The 20180-nt window shown below is 42.7% G+C and overlaps 2 protein-coding genes across 11 annotated transcripts in view; one reads left to right on the forward strand and one right to left on the reverse strand.

Moving 5' to 3' along the window:
• Window positions 1–17821, forward strand: part of LOC135272554 (transcription initiation factor TFIID subunit 1-like) — a 63545-nt gene extending 45724 nt beyond the window's left edge. For 2 of the 8 annotated variants that reach the window (XR_010340581.1, XM_064370962.1), the window contains one exon: window positions 233–17821. Coding sequence is in view for 5 of the 8 variants with exons in the window: in XM_064370962.1 (XP_064227032.1) it covers window positions 233–247 (15 nt within the window). In the remaining 3 variants the exon portion in view is untranslated. The remainder of the gene's footprint in view (window positions 1–232) is intronic. The other 6 variants (XR_010340582.1, XM_064370960.1, XR_010340583.1 and 3 more) reach the window with 3 other exon arrangements.
• LOC135272553 (transcription initiation factor TFIID subunit 1-like) overlaps window positions 1–18874 on the reverse strand; it is a 40125-nt gene extending 21251 nt beyond the window's left edge. The window contains exons 1-9 of one of the 3 annotated variants that reach the window (XM_064370955.1): window positions 17436–18864; window positions 17204–17261; window positions 9764–9831; window positions 9166–9282; window positions 6015–6140; window positions 4819–4920; window positions 4382–4538; window positions 3287–3464; window positions 115–380 (exon numbers count right to left, since the gene is read on the reverse strand). In XM_064370955.1, coding sequence (XP_064227025.1) covers window positions 158–380; window positions 3287–3464; window positions 4382–4538; window positions 4819–4920; window positions 6015–6140; window positions 9166–9282; window positions 9764–9831; window positions 17204–17246 — 1014 coding nt within the window. In that variant the 5' untranslated portion in view covers window positions 17247–17261; window positions 17436–18864 and the 3' untranslated portion in view covers window positions 115–157. Of the gene's footprint in view, window positions 1–114; window positions 381–3286; window positions 3465–4381; window positions 4539–4818; window positions 4921–6014; window positions 6141–9165; window positions 9283–9763; window positions 9832–17203; window positions 17262–17435 lie in introns of all 3 variants that reach the window. The other 2 variants (XM_064370956.1, XM_064370957.1) reach the window with 2 other exon arrangements.
• Between the last annotated feature and the right edge of the window lie 1306 nt (window positions 18875–20180).

Raw genomic sequence — 20180 nt, forward strand, 5'->3', positions numbered from 1 at the left:
TTCATTATCATTTACTTACTACTTTTAAAAAGGCTAAGGTGTTAGTTAATCCCATGATTTCAGGAGCAGATACTGTACAAATACGAACAAATTGGGGAAAGGTGAACCGCCTACCTGGAGAACAGCGAAGGCTGACCAAGGAGGCCCAAATGAAGCCTCATTCATCAGAGTCCAAGTCACTATCCCCAGCAATGGAGTGGAAATCCTCACTGTCCTCCTCGTCCTCTGACAGGTGGACCTGGCTTAGTACGCTCGGCCCAGAGCACTGCTCTTCCTCCTCCTCATCTTCTTCCTCCTCTGATACCTCATACCCACCGATGCTGCTGAAGCTTGTGTCTTGGGTGTTCGACTTGGGATCGGGCTCCTCACAGCTCCCATAACTGAGAAGAGAAACATGTCATCTCTCAAGCTCAGACACCGCTCTCTAGCTGACCATTCCCATTCTTAGTGCCACCAAATAATCAGCCCATCTCACCTCCCCTGGATACTAAAGTGACTGGTTCTGGACTGTTCTACATGTCCCTGAGAGAAAAATAATCCTGTTCAAAAACTTCAACTTGCCAACTTCATATACACAAGAACCTGAATGAAAGAAACTCCCTTACAGCTGAACAACACACTGCCATCTTACATGACCATAAACGCTCTGTCAGCCTCATGGCTTCATCTACCACTTACAGTATTCAATTAGTCAACAGTCCTGAAGATTCTCTCTTTGATATATCTCGTCTCTATCCCCTCCTTTCCATTCCTACTCTGCCTGCCTTGGCTTAGTCCTTTGTTATCTCTGGTCTGCACTACTGAAATAAGTCATTATGCCTCCAGTCTTGCTCTCCTCCAATTACTTCTTCACACTTCTGCCAGAGTGCTCTTTATTTTTTGTTTGTTTGTTTATTCTTAATTTTACTTGAAAAAAAGAAAATCACACAAGTAATGCACGTCCACTGGTTAAAAAAATTAAACATACACCAGAAAAAAAAAAGTATCATCAATAACTTCATCATCCAGAGATAACCTTTTGGTATATTACCTTCCGAAATTTTTTGTGCACTTTAGATGCTTAAACACTTTTATCTAATTTACAAAATCGGGATACTCTACATACGCTCCAGCAATCTGCCTTTTTCACTAATGATGATAATGAACATCTCTCTATGTCAATAAACACATGTCTATAATATAATTTTAATAGCTACATGGCATTCCACCATATGGCTGTAACATGACCTAACACTCTCTCACTAGGACATTTAAGCTGTCTCCAATTTTTCCACTATTAGAAACAACGCTGTCATAAACATCCTTACACAAACATCTTGATGGTGTGTTAATTATTCCCATAAAATGATTTCCTAGATGTGGATTTTTTGGGCCAAGGGGGATGCACATTCTTAAATGTTTTTATTTATGATGATAAATTGTTAAGACTCTCTCCAAACCACCCCATTTTATCAACTGACATCATCACCAGTAGTTTGAGATTATCTTCTTCCTCATACCCTTTCCAAACACTAGGCGTTATTATTCATTTTAATCACCAATTTGATAGGTAAAAAATTGTGCTTCGTGATTTTACTGCATTTCTTTATTAGGGAAGTTATTTTTTCTTTCTTTCTTTTTTTTTTTGTGAGACAGAGTCTCGCTCCGTCACTACGCTGGAGTGCAGTGGCACAATCTCGGCTCACTGCAACCTCCGCCTCCCGGGTTCAAATGATTCTCCTGCCTCAGTCTCGCAAGTAGCTAGGACTACAGGCGCGCACTACCACGCTCAGCTCATTTTTGTATTTTTAGTAGAGACGGGGTTTCACCATGTCGGCCAGGATGGTCTCGATCTCTTGACCTTGTGATCCATCCGCCTCGACCTCCCAAAGTGCTAGGATTACAGGCATGAGCCACCGCGCCTGGCTGAAAGTTATTTTTTCATATATTTATTGGTCATTTGCATTTCTTTTGTAAATTAGCTCGTGCCTTTGCCCATTTTTCTTTTGGGGCACAGAACAATCTTTCTAAAATGTAAATCTGATCATACTAACCTCATTCAATGACTACCCAGAACTTTCAGGCCCTTCATGATTTGGTATTTACCTTCCTCTTTAAATCATTTCTATCACATGAATTATAGATCTTACATGGATCAATCAAAAATTTCCAGTCACACTGAGCTACGTGTGTTCTCTAAAAGTATTTCATGCCTGTGTCCATAAATGCTCTTCCTATCCTTCTCTAACCAGCTCCCCTCCCCCACCTCTACCTAAGTCCTAGAAAAACCCTGTGGTTGCTTATCACAGAACTTTTCATATTACTCTGTGATTGCCTGTTTACCTGTTTTAGGCTTCCTACTAGACTGAGCTCCTTGAAGGAAGGGACAATATCTTAGCTGTTTCTGTACCTATGATAAATATGTGCTGAAATAAAAAAATTTGTTTACAATGTTATTTGCATATGATTTGGGTATATTAAATCCAACATGTCCAAAGCCAAATCCAAATCCATTTTTTCCTCCTTTACTACCCCATCTAATACATATTCTTCCTCTTTCCTCTAGCAGAGACATTCCCATTCATCATTCATCTAACCTCCTTACCTCTTTATGTCCCTTTATTTTCCCCACTCCTGACAGGTCCCTATTGATATCCTTATCATCTGTCCCACAATGTCCTAAGTTACACAAATTTGATGTTACTTCCTTTTCCTTAAACTGATGACTCCTATTACCCACAGGTTAAGGTCCAAATGTCTTGGCATGCCTTCTGAAGTCCTCCACAATATAATCCCCCTTGCTACTTCTGAAGCCTCAACTCCCCAACAACTTTCATTTGCTCTGGAACATATGTGTTCTATTTCTGTGTCTTTGAACACATTGTTCCATCAATAAAGATCTCCCTACCCTCTGCCATAATACCTACTTAGGAAACTTGTATTCATCTTTTAAGCCCTAATTCAAATGTTCCCTTGCCCGTGAAACTTTCCCTGATAACTCCAAGCAGAGTGAGACACTCCTTCCCCCGTGGTGCCTTGGCGTTTTGTCTTACTTATGCTATAGTATTTATCACATTGTATTTATAATTATTTGTTTGTGTCAGTCTCTTTCACTAGTCTGAGAGCTCTTCAAAGGCAGGATATGTTTTGCTCCTCTGCGTATCCCCAGGGCTTAGCACAGTGCCTGGCCCTAGTAGGTAGGTGCCCAGGAAACGTTTGACGGATGAAAAGTAATCTGACGCTGGGCCCCTCATCATCATAGTTGGGCACTGATGCCACAGCCCTGTAGCATGTTGCTGCTGATTACCTGATGTTGCTATCCTCCAAACCATGGGAAGCTTCCCCACCGTCTCCCTCATAGGACATCATGCTTTCTTCATTTTCCAAGCCCATCCTTGTGTTCTCCTGAAGCATGCGGGGTTGTTTGGGTCTTATTCCACCAGATCCCACATCAGAGTCACTTCCACTTTCACTCAGCTGGATAGCTGTTAAAAGAGACAGATTCTGGTTCATCAAGAGTTAAGCTTGACAGAATTAACATCTTTGTCTTGATCTTCCCAAACTAGTCACTCTCACACATCTACACAGGAATCCTGCCTATACTCCTCACCTCAAAGGCCTCTCTTATAACTGCCTAGAGTCAACAGTAGCAAGGTTTTTAGTTTAGAGTCTGAATCCAAATAAAAATTTCCTTTTCCATCTCAGGCCAATCTATCTGTATTTTTTCTACCATCTCCCCCCATACTTTTCCCTGGCCATTGCCATTAATCCACAAAACATCCCCAAACAGGGTTTTTTTTCTTAATTTTTCTTCCCTGTTGCCAAATATAACACTTTGCCACTCTGTTCTCATCTTTTTTTTTTTCCTTTGGAGTCTCACTTTGTTGCCTAGACTGTAGTGCAATGGTGTGACCATGGCTCACTGCAGCCTTGAAGTACTGGGCTCAAGCGATCTTCCTGCCTCAGCCTCCTGAGTAACTGGGACTATAGGCATCTGCCACCACACCCAGCTAATTTTTGTTTATTTACTTTTTCGTAGAGACTGGGTCTCACTATGTTGCCCAGGCTGGTCTAAAACTCCTGGTCTCAAGTGATCCTCCTGCCTTGGCTTCCCAAAGTGCTGAGATTACAGGCATGAGCCACCGTGCCCAGCCTTTAACAAGTATCCAAATCAAAGCTGTTACTTCGGCACCGTCTTTTCCACTGTTGTCTTTCGTACCTCCTGCTAATGAATATGATCACCCTGTGCGTGAGTGCTCAGTACTCTCAGGTCTATTAATAGGAAATCAACAAAAGAGGCAGCTTCCAATAAAAGCATATGTGGCCAAGAGCGCCAATCCGGTCCAGTCCTGAGGGTGCTACAGTGAGTTATAAAGGAACAGAAGCAATCGTCGAGGCCTACCAGAGAAAGGATTGTCTCCTTCTTCATCACTCCCAGCATCTTCCTCATCATCTTCTCCTTCAGACATAAGCAAATCCTCATGCAGGACACTGGCTTGAGGCTGCTGGACAGTTCCTTCCTCTTCATCTGCAAGATCACCATCTCCACCTTCACATTCCTGAATGACACCAGTTGGGGGCCAAAGTCCTATCAACTGAACAGACACCAGAAGCCACCACCAGGCACCTCCCTCACCCACCCCTCCACTTGCTGCCTCACAAGAAATTAAGTATATTTGGTGGATAGATTGTTTAGTTGGTCCCAAGGATTAAAGTCTGATTGGGGCTCACTAAGGAGACCACCTGATATCACCTGAGGATTTGGCCTGCCCTGCACTGATGGGGCTCCTATCATATAAGGGTATAACATAACCATAAGCTTTCTGTAAGCATACTCACTGGGGCTGGAGTCTTAGGTTTCCCATCCTCCTCCTCATCATCATACCCTTCAATATCTACATCAGAGTCTTCCTCGCGCAGCCTACCTCGGCCCTGGCACATCTGAGTAAGAACACAAATAGCACATCGTTGAGAGATGTACCTGTAGGAGGAGTTAACCAAGGGCTCTCACCCAGGATGGATGCTCCTCCCTGATATCCCAGCCAACCCCACTGCTAGTGGGGGCTGTTTACACAGCTCAAGGCATGCGCATTTTCCCCCATTCTTTGGAAATCACAGCCAGAGTAAAAAACCCAAAGAACAGGACAGGCACTTAGTCTACTCTTACTATATCGTTACAAAGAGACTCTTCCTTTCTAACCCCAAACTTTCCTTATAGCTTGTGTTGAACTCTTTGGGTTAGAAAAACTCTCCTGGGTTTTACACTTTCCAGTGGAACCCTGACTGAGAATAGCTATAGCATTTCTGGCTTCAGACTAGGAGTATCTTCTGATACCTCTAGAAAAGGCCAATTTTTAAAATTATTTTATAAATAATTTTAATTTGAATTATAACACACGTAAAGTAGGCCAATTATTTTGAACTGTCTGAGTGCAGCTGGTTGTTCTAGTCACCTGTCAGGCTACTCTGACGCATCATACACTTTTTTTGTACTTGTGCTTTCCCTAAAGTTCTGCTGTGCCTGACTCTGCCCATGGGGACGGACAGAAGATAACACCAGTCACGCCACCTGCCACCATCCCACCTTGAAATCCCATTTCTTTTTTTTTTTTGAGACGGAGTCTAGCTCTGTCACCCAGGCTGGAGTGTAGCGGCACAATCTCGGCACACTGCAACCTCCACCTCCCGGGTTCAAGCGATTCTCCTACCTCAGCCTCCCGAGTAGCTGAAATTACAGGTGCCTGCCACCATGCCCAGCTAATTTCTGTACTTTTAGTAGAGACGGGGTTTCACTGTGTTGGCCAGGCTGGTCTCGATCTCCTGATCTCGTGACCCGCCCGTCTTGGTCTCCCAAAGTGCTGGGATTACAAGCGTGAGTCACCGCGTCCGGCCTTGAAATCCCATTTCTAAGCTTTCATTCCCAAGGCCAAAGGGCCCAGTCATTCTTGACATATGTCACATATCACCACCACCATTCCTCTAGCCCCACTTGCAGGCATAATACCAATCTTACAGAGAGAAAAAGAAAATCCTACCTGTGTTACCTGCTTTTCTGGAGTGGCAGTGGGAATACCCAAGACCGACATATTGCTCTCATCTTGAAATACAGAGGCATCTCGAGACATACTGAGGGATGTGTTGGTATCACACAAATCAGGAGGCTGTGGCACAAAACATACAATTTAGCTTCTTATCTAGGAAAGGGAAAACAAATACAGATAATTCCCCTTTAAAGCATTTACTGCAGAAAAAGATCATGCAGAGCAATTCAGTTAAAGAGAAACGCAGTTTGACACAGCTTCACAGACAAGTTTTTGGGACTCATAAATGTTGCCTATTCTAGTATACAGGTGCCTGATGCATGTAATCAGAAGCCTGAAGCAGAAATGCACCAAAGCTATGGGACAATTTTATGTCCTAACAGCCTTTCTGGTCAATAACCTAGTTTTTTCTAAGCCTTGTCTTTTGGTTTTTAGGCCCAAGGCTTCGTATCAGTGCTATTTTGATTGTTTGATTGGGAGACATCTAAGAAGAAATGAGATAAAGGAATTTCAATTCCAACAAGAGCATGGAATGCTTTGATAGTTTATGAGCCTATCAGAGGATGCTATGAAGCAAAACGGCATGGTGAAAAACCATAGGCTTTGGAGTAAAATGCCCTGGGTTTGAGTCCTGGCTCCAATACTTGCTAGCTGAGTAACTAACAAATTACTTAACATCGCTAAGCCTTGGTTAACTCAACTATAAAAAACAAATATGGATGATAATGTCTACCTCACAGGGTTGTTGCGAGAATTAAGAGATGTGTAAGTTCCTTACCCAATGCCTGGTACTCAATAAATTATACATCCCTTCTCTGTTTTCTCCCCTGGAAAGAACAGGGATTTAGCAAATGGACTATTGAGTGACAGGAGGGCAAAAGGGACTAAAGTGCTCACAATATAATGTCAAGTGAAAAGAGTAAGACATAAAACTGTACTGATCGTATTTCATTTTAAAAGTGTGTATATAAACACAAATACAGACACTACAGATACGAAAGAAATCAAAGTGTTCACAGTGGTTGATGTTGCTTCTGAGTGGTGGAAGTGATTACAAGTAACTTATTTCTCTCTATTTTCCAATCTTCCCTAATGAACATGCTACTTTTATCAATGGAAAACCCATATATGTGTTACACTGTGTTTTCTGAAAAAGAAAACAAGACTGATTCAGAAGAGGGTTTTGGAAAAATAGAGACGAGCAGATAAATCAGTGTGGAACAGAAGGAGGGACAAATAAAGGTATGAAATTTCTGCAAAACCTTAGAGCACAGGGTAGAAAACTGCAAAGTCAACACTTTCAGATAAAGTGTTATATTGAACAGATGATGCAATGCAAATGGAAATAGTTGAGTGAAAATACGTTATTGACCCCACCACCATGTAGAAGTTGGAAGGTATGATTACTATCATGCGTCTTACAACCAAAATTGTATTAAGACAGGTTTAACTTTTGCAAACACACTCTGTAACATCTGACTTTGAGAATAGTAATGTGTGAGGACAGTCACTCATGTACACCTTGCTCAGGTTAAGAGGTAATGAGTTGGTTACTATCTTAAACTGTTTGTGAATGAAGGGGATGGTGAAAAAGTGAACTGGAATAATGAAGCAGTACTATCTAATCCTACTCTTCATAGGAAACCCTGTAACTGCACCAAACAATAGCTAACACTAAAGAGAGAGAATAGTTGACAGGTTTTCCTTAGCCATTTGAGGCAGTGTGGGAGATGAAGGGAAGAAAGGAAGGTGACTTTGGGGTCCAAGGCTTTGACTCACCAAAGGACTAGGCTTAGGCTGTCCTAGAAACGAGCAAAGCATGTGCCGTTTAATGGCTAGGCTCTCCTGGGGAATGATGGCTAATACCTAGGCTTTAGCTTACCAGAAAGTACCTTGTGGAAGCTGTGGGCCTATTAGCAAATAGGGCCTTCCTGGGCAGCATCACTCACCCAAGCCCCCTTGACCCAATCTGCCCACACAATCCAAGAGCCTTTCCTTGTTCTGGACCTTGAAGAAGTATCTGAGGGTTCTTTTATACCTGGCCCCTCAGTAACCTAGGTTGTGGGATGAAAGAGAGTAAAAGATAGATAGGGATAGTGCATGAACGAGATTTAGAGACGGCAATAATCCAACAGAGGTCACACAGGTTGCATTATCAGTTCAGAAGAAAACCTGGATAGAATGAAAGAAATCGGCAGAGCTCTGCATGAAAATATTTCATTAAATTTGAAAGGGCCTCAGAGAACAGACAAAGAAACAAGCATTTACTGAATGTTTACTATGTGTCAGGCAAATTAAATTAATTCATTTAATGTTTACAACATCTTGAAACGATTTTAGAGAAAAGGAAACTGAGAGTCAGGTTAACTTTCCAAGATCACAATGCTAGACAGAAGGAGAACTAAGACTCAAACCCAGGCCTGTTTTATGTCAAATCTTATATACTTTCCACCCTACCATAGTGCCACCAATACAGAAACCAAGCAACAGTGATGTTCTGTTAAGTCCTATTCTTCAAATATACCAACCGTCTAAGAGTACAGTATAGAGGAAATAGACTCTTAGTGTATTTCAAGGGTTCAGTCAGACCAGAAAGACTAAAAATTTCTTATTTATCCTGCTCTCTAATTCTTTTGACATGAACATTTAAGAACATTATAAACACTACTTTTCTTCATTTACTAGAAGGAGTCAATCCAGAAAAATGGCTGGCTTCTGAGCTACACTGAGATACCTCTGAGGGAATGAGAAACCAAGTGTCTGTAAGGCACAAGAACAGTGTCCTATGTCTATAAAAAGTCTACACTCTAGGGATGTTCTAGAGTCCCAAATTCATGGACAAGAGAATTCCAGAGACCCAGAGGATGGCTGGGTCAGGAATCTGGTATTCCCAAACACTGCCTAAACAACTAAGGCCCCACCCCACTCATTCATCCCACAGCTGCCTCTTCTGGATTCAAGGCCACCAAGACCCATGGCCCTCACTCACCTTAGCCTTTGAGAAGACAAGAAAGCACACGAAAGGCATATGAAGAGGAAGGACAGAGAAGAATGGTATCTCAGTAAACGGATTTGTTAACATGCTCCCAATTTCCCAAACCAGTAAGAAAACTATTAAGAGGAGGTATTTAGTCCTCAGACTCACCTGAGGTGTGTAGGGCCCTGGGGTCATTGGGTCCAGGCTTTCTAATTCTGCTTCCTCCAAAGCCGCTTCTTTAGCTGTACAAATATCCTTCTCGAGCTGAGTCAAATGCTCATCATACTGAGAAATAAAATAAATTCATTCAACATGTCTTTTAAGTACTGGGGATATAAAAGCCAACAAATCTTCATGGACAAATATCCCACTTATATTCTAGTGGCAGGACACAGATAATAAAAAGCAGGGAAGGAAATAGGGGATGTGGAGTTGGGGGACAGGGAATACTACATTTTCAAACAGGATAATCAGGGAAAGCTCCTCATTCAAGGGAACAGGATTTCAAAAAGCTAGATCCCAAGAGGACCTTCTTTTATTTTTTGAGACACGGTCTCGCTGTTGCCCAGGCTGGAATGCAGAGATATGATCACTGCTCACTGTAGCATTGACCTCCTGGGCACAAATGATCCTCCTACCTTAGCCTTCCAAGTAGCTGGGGCCACATGTAGGCACCACCACACCCCATTAATTTTTAAATCTTTTTTGTAGAGATGGGGTCTCCTTATGTTGCCCAGGCTTGGGATCTCCAACTTTTACCACCTACCTCAGTCAATGTCTGGTAACAGACGTTCACAATCTCCTGAGCAGTCTTAGTATACTGACTCTCAGGCCCTATAAATAAAATAAGAAAGTGTCATCTTTGCAGACTTGGTCCAGAATTTTATATTCTGTCACCAGCAGTATGTCCCATTAACCTAGACCTAGAAAAATCATGCTTCGGCTTTAACTTGGACTCTTGTTCTACTTCCAGAGGCAGTAAATTTCAAAGATACACTAACATAATAAACTCCCATGTACTCACTAGCCAGCTTCAATGATTATTAACACATGGCCAATCTTGTTTCATTTACTTCAATTTTCAGACTCTTCTCAAATTTTTGTGTAGCAAATTCCAGTATCATAACAATTTTCCTTTAATTGTTCAGTATGTGTTGCTAAGGATGCTTTTTTTTAAAAAAAAAAAAAAGACAGAATCTCACTCTGTTGCCCAGGCTGGAGTGCAGTGGTGCAATTTTGGCTCACTGCAAACTCCACCTTCCAGGCTCAAGCAATTCTTGTGCCTCAATCTCCTGAGTAGCTGGGATTACAGGCATGTGCCACCACGCCCAGGTAATTTTTACATTTTTAGTAGAGACAAATGTAAACGTTGGACAGGCTGCTCTCCAACTCCTGGCCTCTTAATAAGTGGTCCACCCGCCTCAGCCTGCGAAAGTGCTGGGATTACAGGCATGAGCCACTGTGCTCAGCCTAAGGAGGCTTTTAATAAACAATTATGTATGATAATATAAGGTGGATACATGTCATTATACAGTTTTCAAAACCCATACAATGTATATACCACCCCCAAGAATGAACCATGGACTTGGGGCGATAATGATATGTCCATGTAGGTTCATCAGCTAACACAATTAATATAGCACTTTGGTGCAGGATGCTATTTTTGTTTTTTGACAGGGTTTCACTCCATCACCCAGGTTGGAATGCAGTGATACAATCATGGCTCACTGCAGCCTTGAACTTCTGGTGTAGGTATGCACCACCATGCCCATTTTTCTTTGTTTGTAGGGATGGGGGTCTCACTATGTTGTACAGGCTGGTCTTGAACTCCTGGCCTAAAGAATTCACTTACCTCTCTTATCTCGGCCTCCCCAAAGTACTGGGATTACAGGCATGCACCACCACGCCCAGCCTGGTACGAGATGTTGATAATTGGGGAGGCTATATGTATGTGAGGGAAGGAAGTATATGTGAACTCTCTGTAACTTCTGCTCAATTTTGCCATTAATTAAAGGTGCTTGTAGTTTTGTTTGGCTCACATAAAAAATTAGTTCAGTGTTTAAATATGGATTCAGCTATACACTCATATACATAAAACACTTTTCTGTATCTAAGTTATATTTCAATAAAAGGGTTTTTGAAAAAAAAAAGACTTATCAACTAAGTTAAATGTTATCAACTAACATTTAACAGTTGCGAGATTTCACATAAAAACCTAAATTGTCAGGCTTCTTTTTTAGAAAATTTAGAAATGTGGCCAAGACAGGGTCAGCATTCCCACAAGGCACCAATGGGCTGCTTATCTTATGCCTAGACCCCGAAGGCATTTGAATTTTCAATCCCTATCTTAAATACTTAAAATGTTCTTTAATATACTGATCATTCACTGATTTATTCATAAGACATTTTCTCAATACCTTTTGTGTGCCAGGCACTGGAGATGATAGAAATGAGTGAGATATAGGTCATATCCTCAAGAAGTTTATAGCCTAGTACAGTGAGATTGACTGTAAACAAATACAGGGCAGTACAATGCAGTAGAAAGAAAAAAAAACAGTGGCACAAAGGAAGTGGCTGATTCTGGGAGGTAAAAGGGGAAGAGGAATTAAGAAAGCCTTCACAAAAGGTGATCCCTAAATTAAACCTACTGTTTTATCAGGATATAAAGGATAAAAAATACCACAGGCCAAGCGGGGTGGCTCAAGCCTATAATCCCAGCACTTTGGGAGGCCAAGGTGGACAGATCACTTGAGGCCAGGAGTTTGAGACCAGCCTGGCTGGCCAGCATGGCAACACCCTGTCTCTACTAATAATACAAAAATTAGCTTGGCATGGTGGTGCATGCCTGTAATCCCAGCTACTTGGGTGGCTGAGGCACGAGAATCACTTAAACCCGGGAGGCGGAGGTTGCAGTGAGGCAAGATCGCACCACTGCACTCCAGCCTGGGTGACAGAGCGAGACTCTGCCTTAAATACACACACACACACACGAATTTCAAATTATACCACAAAGCTATGTAACCAAAATGGCATGGTACTGACATAAAAACAGACACACAGACCAATGGCACAGAACAGAATACACAGACAGATATTAATCCATACACAGCCAACTCATTTTCAACAAAGGCAACAAGAACACACACTGGGGGAAAGGACAGTCTCTTTAATAAATGGTGCTGAGAAAACTGGATATCCCCATCTTTCACCATATACACAAATCAACTCAAAATGGATTAAAGACAAATATAAGACCTGAACTATAAAATTACTAGAAGAAACATTGGAGAAATGCTATAGGATGCTAATCTGGGCAAAGTCTTTTTGGGTAAGACATCAAAAGCACAGACAACAACAAAAGCCAAACAGACAAAGGCACTCAAACAACCCAGTAGCCAAAAAAAAAAAAAAAAAAAATCTGATTAAGAAATGGGCAAAAGATCTGAATAGATATTTGTCCAAAGACATTGAAATGGCAAACAGGTATATGAAAAGGTGCTCAACATTAATAATCATTGGGGAAATGCAAATCAAAACCACCATGAGATTGCTTTTTTTTTTTCTTTTTGAGACAGGGTCTCACTCTGTCACCTATGCTGGAGTGCAATGGCGCAGTCATGGCTCACTGCAGCCTAGCTGGGACTACAGGCAGGTGCCACCACACCTCGCTAATTTTTGCATTTTTTGTGGAGATGGGGTTTTGCCATGTTGCCCAGGCAGGTCTTGAATTCCTTGGCTCAATCTGCCCACCTCGGCCTCCCCAAAGTGCTGGAATTACAGGTGTGAGCCACCACACCTGGATAGAACGGCTTTAATCAAAAAGACAGCGAATAACAGATGCTGATGAAAATGTGGAGAAAGGGGAACCCTCGCACACGGTTGGTGGGGATGTATAGTAGTATACAGCCATTATGGAAAACAGTATAGAGGTTCCTCGAAAAACTAAAAATAGGATTTTCATAGGATGATCCAACAATACCACTGCTGGGCATATACCCAAAAGAAGGGAAATCAGTACACTGAAAAAATATCTGCACCCCCATGTTTACTGCAGCACTACTCACAATAGCCAAATATGGAATCAAGTTAAGTGTCCATCAATAGATACATGGATAAAGAACATGTGCTGCTTGGGAATGGTGGCTCATGCTTATAATCCCAACACTTTGGGAGGCTGAGGCGGGTGGATCACCTGAGGTCAGGAGTTCCATTCCAGACTGGCTAACATGGCGAAACCTCATCTCTACTAAAAATACAAAAACAATTAGCAGGGCATGGAGGCAGGCACCTATAATCCTAGCTACCCGGGAGGCTGAGGCAGAAAAATCACTTGAACCCGGTAGGTGGACGTTGCAGTGAGCTGAGATCACGCCATTGCATCCAATCTCAAATAAAAAAAAAAATTGTTATATATATGCAATGCAATATAAGAATGAAATCAAATCAGTATGGTTGGAAACAGAGATGATTATGTTATGCAAAATAAGCCACGCACAGTAAAAAAATATTACACGTTCTCACTCATGTGGGAGTTAAAAACGCAGATGTCATGGAGGTAGAGAGTAGAATGGTGGTTAGCAGAAGATGGGAAGTGAAGAGATGTGAGGGATGAGATAGGAGAAATAAATTCTAGTATTTGATAGTATAGTAAGGAAATTAGTTAACAATAACTTATTATATATTTCAAAATAGCTAGAAGAATTGTAATGCTTTCAATACAAAAAAAAGATAAATGGTTGAGGTGATGGATATCTCAATTACCCTGATTTGATCGCTACACATCATATACATGTATCAAAATATCACAACTATGTACAACTATGATCTATCAATGAAAAAGAAAAAAAAAATACATACCATAGGTATATGCGAAGCTTTCAGGTCGTATCTACTATGACTATTACAAGCTATTACCTAAATAAAAAAAGTCTCGGCCAGGTGTGGTGGTTCACACCTGTAATTTCAACACTCTGGGAGGCCGAGGCAGGAAGATCACTTGAGGTCAGGAGTTTGAGACCAGCCTGGGCAACATGGTAAAACTCTGTCTCTACTAAAAATACAAAACTTAGCTGAGCATGGTGGCACACATCTGTAGTCCCAGCTAATCGAGAGGCTGAGGCATGAGAATCGCTTCAACCTGGAGGCTGCACTGAGCCGAGATTGCACCACTGCACTCCAGCCTGGGGACAGAGCAAGACTCTGTCTCAAAAAAAGTGTCCTCTCACAAGTATAGATCATTCTTTAAAATATGTAAAATAAAGTTGTATCCTAACAGAAACTAAGAAAAGTCAATTATCAAGACATTTAGGGCTGCGCATGGTGGCTCATGCCTGTAATCCCAGCACTTTGGAGGCCGAGGCAGGAGGAACAGTTGAGCTCAGGTGTTTGAGACCAGCCTGGGTAACAAAGTGAGACCTTAATTTTACAAAAATTAAAAAGTTAGCCAGGCATGGTGGCATATATCTGTAGTCTCAGCTACTTGGGAGGCTGAGGCAGGAAAATGGCTTGATCCCAGGAGAGTCAAGACTACAGTGTTCACACCACTGCACTCCAGCCTGGATGACAGAGACCCTCCTTCCAAAAAAAAAAAAAAAGACATTTAAGACATATATAAAGATAGCCAGAGATGGCTCACAATCAAGAACAGTTTGATGGTCAGGCATGGTGGCTCATGTCTGTAATCCTAGCACTTTGGGAGGCTGGGCAGGATCATCACTTGAGCTCAGGAGTTCAAGACCAGCCTGGGCAATATGGCGAAACCCTGTCTATAGAAAAAATACAAAAATTAGCCGGGCATTGTGGCGTACACCTGTAGTCCCAACTACTCAGGAGGTTGAGGCAGGAAAATTGGTTGCGCCCAGAAGGTCAAGGCTACAGTGAGCCATGATCACACCACTGCACTCCAGCCTGGGCAGCCTAGGTGACAGACCGAGACTCCATCTCAAAAAACAAACCAAAAAAGAAAACAGAAATGTTCCTAGAGAAAATAGAAAGGCTGCATACAGGTTACAGGCCTCCTTCACCAAGCTGGTACAATAGTTCCTTACAGTAGTGTAGGCTCTTCTGCCTACAGGGACCTGCCTCATGGCTAAAACTCCAGCCTGTAAATTAGGAATTCAATCTTTATTCTACTTTAGTTTCGAAACTTAAACAAGAACCAACTTCTCAATATCTCAATCCCCTCACTTTATAACACGAGGAAAAATTAGTTTTATATGTTTGTAAAGTTTCTTTCTTACTTTAATCCATTTTGAAAATGGGACCTCTTCCCTACCCATTTTCTTTGCAACACATCACTCTAAGAAATATCCGCTAATGGCCAAGTGCAGTGGCTCACGCCTGTAATCCCAGCACTTTGGGAGGCCGAGGCAGGTGGATCACGAGGTCAAGAGATCAAGACCATCCTGGTCAACATGGTGAAACCTTGTCTCTACTAAAAATACAAAAAATTAGCTGGGCATGGTGGTGCGTGCCTGTAATCCCAGCTACTCAGGAGGCTGAGGCAGGAGAATTGCCTGAACCCAGGAGGCGGAGGTTGTGGTGAGCTGAGATCGCGCCATTGCACTCCAGCCTGGGTAACGAGAGCGAAACTCCGTCTCAAAAAAAAGAAAAAAAAAAATTCATATACGAGAAAGTTTAAGGCAATGATTTAAAAACTGGGTAACAGGCCAGGCGCAGTGGTTCACAACTGTAAATCCCAGCACTTTGGGAGGCCGAGGCAGATGGATCACCTGAAGTCAGAAGTTTGAGACCAGCTTAGACAACATGGTAAGACCCCATCTCTACTAAAAATACAAAAATTAGCCAGGTATGGTGGTGCATGCCTGTAGTCCCAGCTGAGGCAGGAGAATTGCTCGAAATTTAGGAGGTAGAGGTTGCAGTGAGCCAAGATCACGCAACTGCACTCCAGCCTGGGTGATAGAGTGAGATTCTTTCTCAAAAAAATAATAAAAATAGGCCGGGAGCAGTGGCTCACACCTGTAATCCCAGCACTTTGGGAGGCTGAGGTGGGTGGATCACCTGAGGTCACGAGTTTGAGACCAGCCTGGCCAACATGGTGAAACTCATCTCTGCTAAAAATAATCCCATCAGCTGTGTGCCTGTAATCCCAGCTACTCGGGAGCCTGAGGCAGGAGAATCACTTGAACCCGGGAAGCGGAGGTTGCAGTGAGCCAAGATCATGCCATTGGACTGCAGCCTGGTGACAAGAAACTCCATCTCAAAAAATTATAATAACAATAATAATAATAATAAATAAAAACTAGATAAACTTGTCCTTCTGGGAGGCACTTGCTTAGTGGTAAATACGGCAAGGAAAGCTACAATTAGATTTAAAAGCAGACAAGCAAAAGTCTACAATGAACAGTCCTAAGCTGCTCTGCTTAGTCATGTCCTGGCCAGGAGAGAAAAGAACAGCACTGGGTGGCAGCTCCTTTTACCATTTTGACAGGGGACACACACACACGCACACACACACACACACACCCCGCTTCCTCCAAAAGTTCAGACCACACTTCAAAGCAGCCATGTACAAACAAGTCTGTCCTCGTTGCTCCAAAAGCTGAATATCCTGTAGTCTACGGTTTCTAAAAGAGACAAATGGCTCATGCTGTCACTCTTAACTGCTGACAAAGGAATATTGCCCTTATACTTCTTAGGTGCAGTCCGCAAGTAGCACCCAGAAACTATAAGAGGATGCACTTCTTGGTGTTCTTCTTTGTGGCAGAGTAAAGCACAGCCCGGCCAGCTTCAAAAATACGTCTTGCACCCCATCCTGCATCAGGACCAGACATTCCAGATACTTCACAGCCCCCACCTGCTTAGCCAGGGAAGTGCCTTGCTGAGGAGTCGTGGGCACCAGGCTCTGCTGCTTCACTGTCTCAAGCTCACTCGGCAGGTCCCTCTTGGTGCCTACCAGCAGATCAGGTACATCGGGGCAATGACGGGAGAACTCCGGGTGCCATTGATGCCTCACATTGCCATAAGTGGATGGGTTGCCAATGGAAAAACAAATAACAAAGATACCGGCCTAGGGGCAGGAGAGCGTTTGCGGTCAGTCGTACTCATCTTGGCCAGCGGTGTCCCACACGTTCAGGCTGACGATTTGGCCACACACAGATGTCTGGGCCCTATAGTTGTCATAGACGGTGGAGATACACTCCTCAGGAAAGGCATTTGTTATAACTGACGAGGAGGCAGGTTTTACCTCTAGCCCCATCTCCTACAACCACATATTTGATTGTCTGCATTCTTCCCTTGCAGTCCTATGTACAAGAAAGAAAGAATATTCAGAGATATTTGGTTAATGTAGGGAGCTAATGCTTTCTAAACATTTCTCTCTGAGGAGAAGGTGAGGAGGATAAGATGCCCCCCACACTCTGTACCCTTAATGCCATAAAAACATCACCCGCCAAAGGTTGTGTAAGTCGAGTTCTTACCCTGGAGTCTGTGGACTACAAGAGGATGGGCTTCAGTAGGTCCTAGAAGCCTCTTCTGAAGTTGTGTGCAATACTGTGTATATGTCCATAAGTGAATTTTTCTAGAAAGAAGATCCAAAGCTGTCACCAGTGTCTCACAAAAGGCTGTGAGCCCAAAAAGATTAAAAACCATTCATACACATAGGTATTTGTGTTACACTGTTATCATAAGGTCTGGAATCACGGTATCGAAGGTACTAAAATATTGTAGGTGCTCAATAAATGTTTAGTAATTCTTTAAAATTATCATAGAAGGTTTCCAAGGTTGAATCAAGAAACATGGCTCTCACTTTGGGTCTCTGGCTATAGACCCAGGAGATGAACCTCCATTCCTAAAAAAAAAGAAACATCACAATACTGCAGAGAAAGGCAGACAAGTCACACTCAGCTAGAGAAATGGTTGAGAGTCCAGGCTCTGAAGTCAGAATGGCTGGAGTCAAAACCCATTTCTCTCTCTAATCTTTGTGAACTTGGGAAAGTTTTGTTGTTGGTGGTGGTGGTGGTGTTGTTTTTAGGCAGAGTCTCACTCCATCACCCAGGCTGGAGGGCAGTGGTACACCTCAGCTCACTGCAGCCTCTGCCTCCTGGTTCAAACAAATTTTTGTGTCTCAGCTTTCCGAGTAGCTGGAACTACAGGCATGTACCACCATGCCCAGCTAATTTTTGCATTTTTAGTAGAGTTAGGGTTTCACCATGTTGACCAGGCTGGTCTTGAACTCCTGGCCTCAAGTGATCCACCTGCCTCTGCCTCCCAAAGTGCTGGGATTATAGGCATGAGCCACCGCCCGGCCAGAGAAAATTTTTAACCTGAGGTTAGATGAAAAAAGTCATGCGTAGTGCTTATTAGTCCCTCTCACATAGACAGTACTCATTAAGTGTTAGAAGCTGCTGTGTCTTCTTAATAATTCTTCTACTACTATGGGAGAAGGCAAAAATTCTGTAATGTGGTTACAATGCTAGACAAACCCAGGGTCTCATGGCTTTCAACCTTACGTGAGTAAAACTACAGGTCATAACACCACCATACTCATCCATTTCTTCATGAATCAGTATTTCAGAGTAAATGATATGGCAAAGATGATCTCCAAGAAGCATGTTTACTATGAGTTCCTATATTTATACCCTCGTATTAATACCCCATCAATGCCTTGCCCTCAATTTAGATCCCAAAGTACTACACTTTCTGAAGGTTCTCAACTACTGCCCTAATTTCAGACCTAATTCTTATAATAGTGCCTTCTTTAAGTGTCAGAGCACAGAGGAAAGGGCATTAAATAATCATATATATTTGAGGCCGGGCACAGTGTCTCACGCCTGTAATCCCAGCACTTTGGGAGGCTGAGGCGAGTGGATCATGAGGTCAGGAGATCGAGACCATCCCAGCTAACACAGTGAAACCCCGTCTCTACTGAAAATACAAAAAATTAGCCGGGCGTGGTGGTGCGTGCCTGTAATCCCAGCTACTCAGGAGGCTGAGGCAAAGAATCACTTGAACATGGGAGGCAGAGGTTGCAGTGAGCCAAGATCACCCCACTGCACTCCAGTTCGGGCGACAGAGCCAGACTCCATCTCAAAAATAATAATCATCATATATATTTGGTTACAGAAAAAAATATTGAGAATCGATTTATTTCTCACCTTGAGGATTTGGGGAAATAGATACATCCCCCATCCTGTTGTCTTACTAGCTAAGGTCTACATTAGGCCCATATGATAGGCAAAAACAAAATAAACAGAACACCTCATTTTGGTCACAATAAAGAAAAGTGAGCCAGGTTTGGTGGTTCATGCGTGTAATCCCAGCATTTTGGGAGGCTGAGGTGGGAGGATTACTTGAGCCTGGGAGATTGAGGCTGCAGTGAGCTATGATCACAGCACTGGACTCCAGCCTGGGTGACAGATGGTGACCCTGTCTCAAAAAGGAAAAAAAAGAAAAAAAGAAAAAAAGAAAAGCAGCCTTCAGAGTATGCTTTCCACAAGGCCACTAGGGGTTGCTCTCTGCCCACACAGAGCCAATTCTGAGTGACGAGGCCTCCCACCTTCTTTAGCACAGGTTCCACAGTTAAAAGAAGTCCAGAGTACAATTTAACTAACTCTGGTAAGAAGCCACCCCAGGGTATTCACTGACCATCAGCCCGTTCTTTTTCCATCCAAGAATAGGCATAAGGATCAAACACACAAGGTCGATAGAAAAGTCACCACCAACTTCCTCAAGAATAGCCTTCTCTGACTTTCCTGATCTGGATAAATTTATTTCCCCTCTGAATTCCTACAACAATTACTGTCTATGCAACTCATTTTCCCAGCTTCCTCTAGGTATCATCCACTGTCCAACACCTCTGCTCAGAGTGACTGCTTTCAGAACAACAGGACAATTTAAGCAGTTGCTGAACCAGAGTATAAAACTGTTAGGCACAGGTCAGGCACAGTGGCTCACACCTGTAATCCCAGCACTTTGGGAGGCTGAGGAGGGCAGATCACTTGAAGTCAGCTGTTCAAGGCCAGCCTGGCCAACACTCCAACCTGGGTGACAGAGCGAGACCCTGTCTCAAATAAATAAATAAATATGTGAATAAAACAAAATTCATATTGAAACAATGCCCAAACGTGGAAGTATTGAGAGGTGGCGTTTTCAAGAGGTGACTGGATCTTGAGGGCCCTGTCCTCATGAATGGATTAATCCATTAATGGGATTAATAGATTCAT

Source organism: Aotus nancymaae, unplaced genomic scaffold (assembly GCF_030222135.1).
Source record: "Aotus nancymaae isolate 86718 unplaced genomic scaffold, 86718_ANA_hifiasm-v0.15.2.pri h1tg000111l, whole genome shotgun sequence".
NCBI lineage: Eukaryota > Metazoa > Chordata > Mammalia > Primates > Aotidae > Aotus > Aotus nancymaae.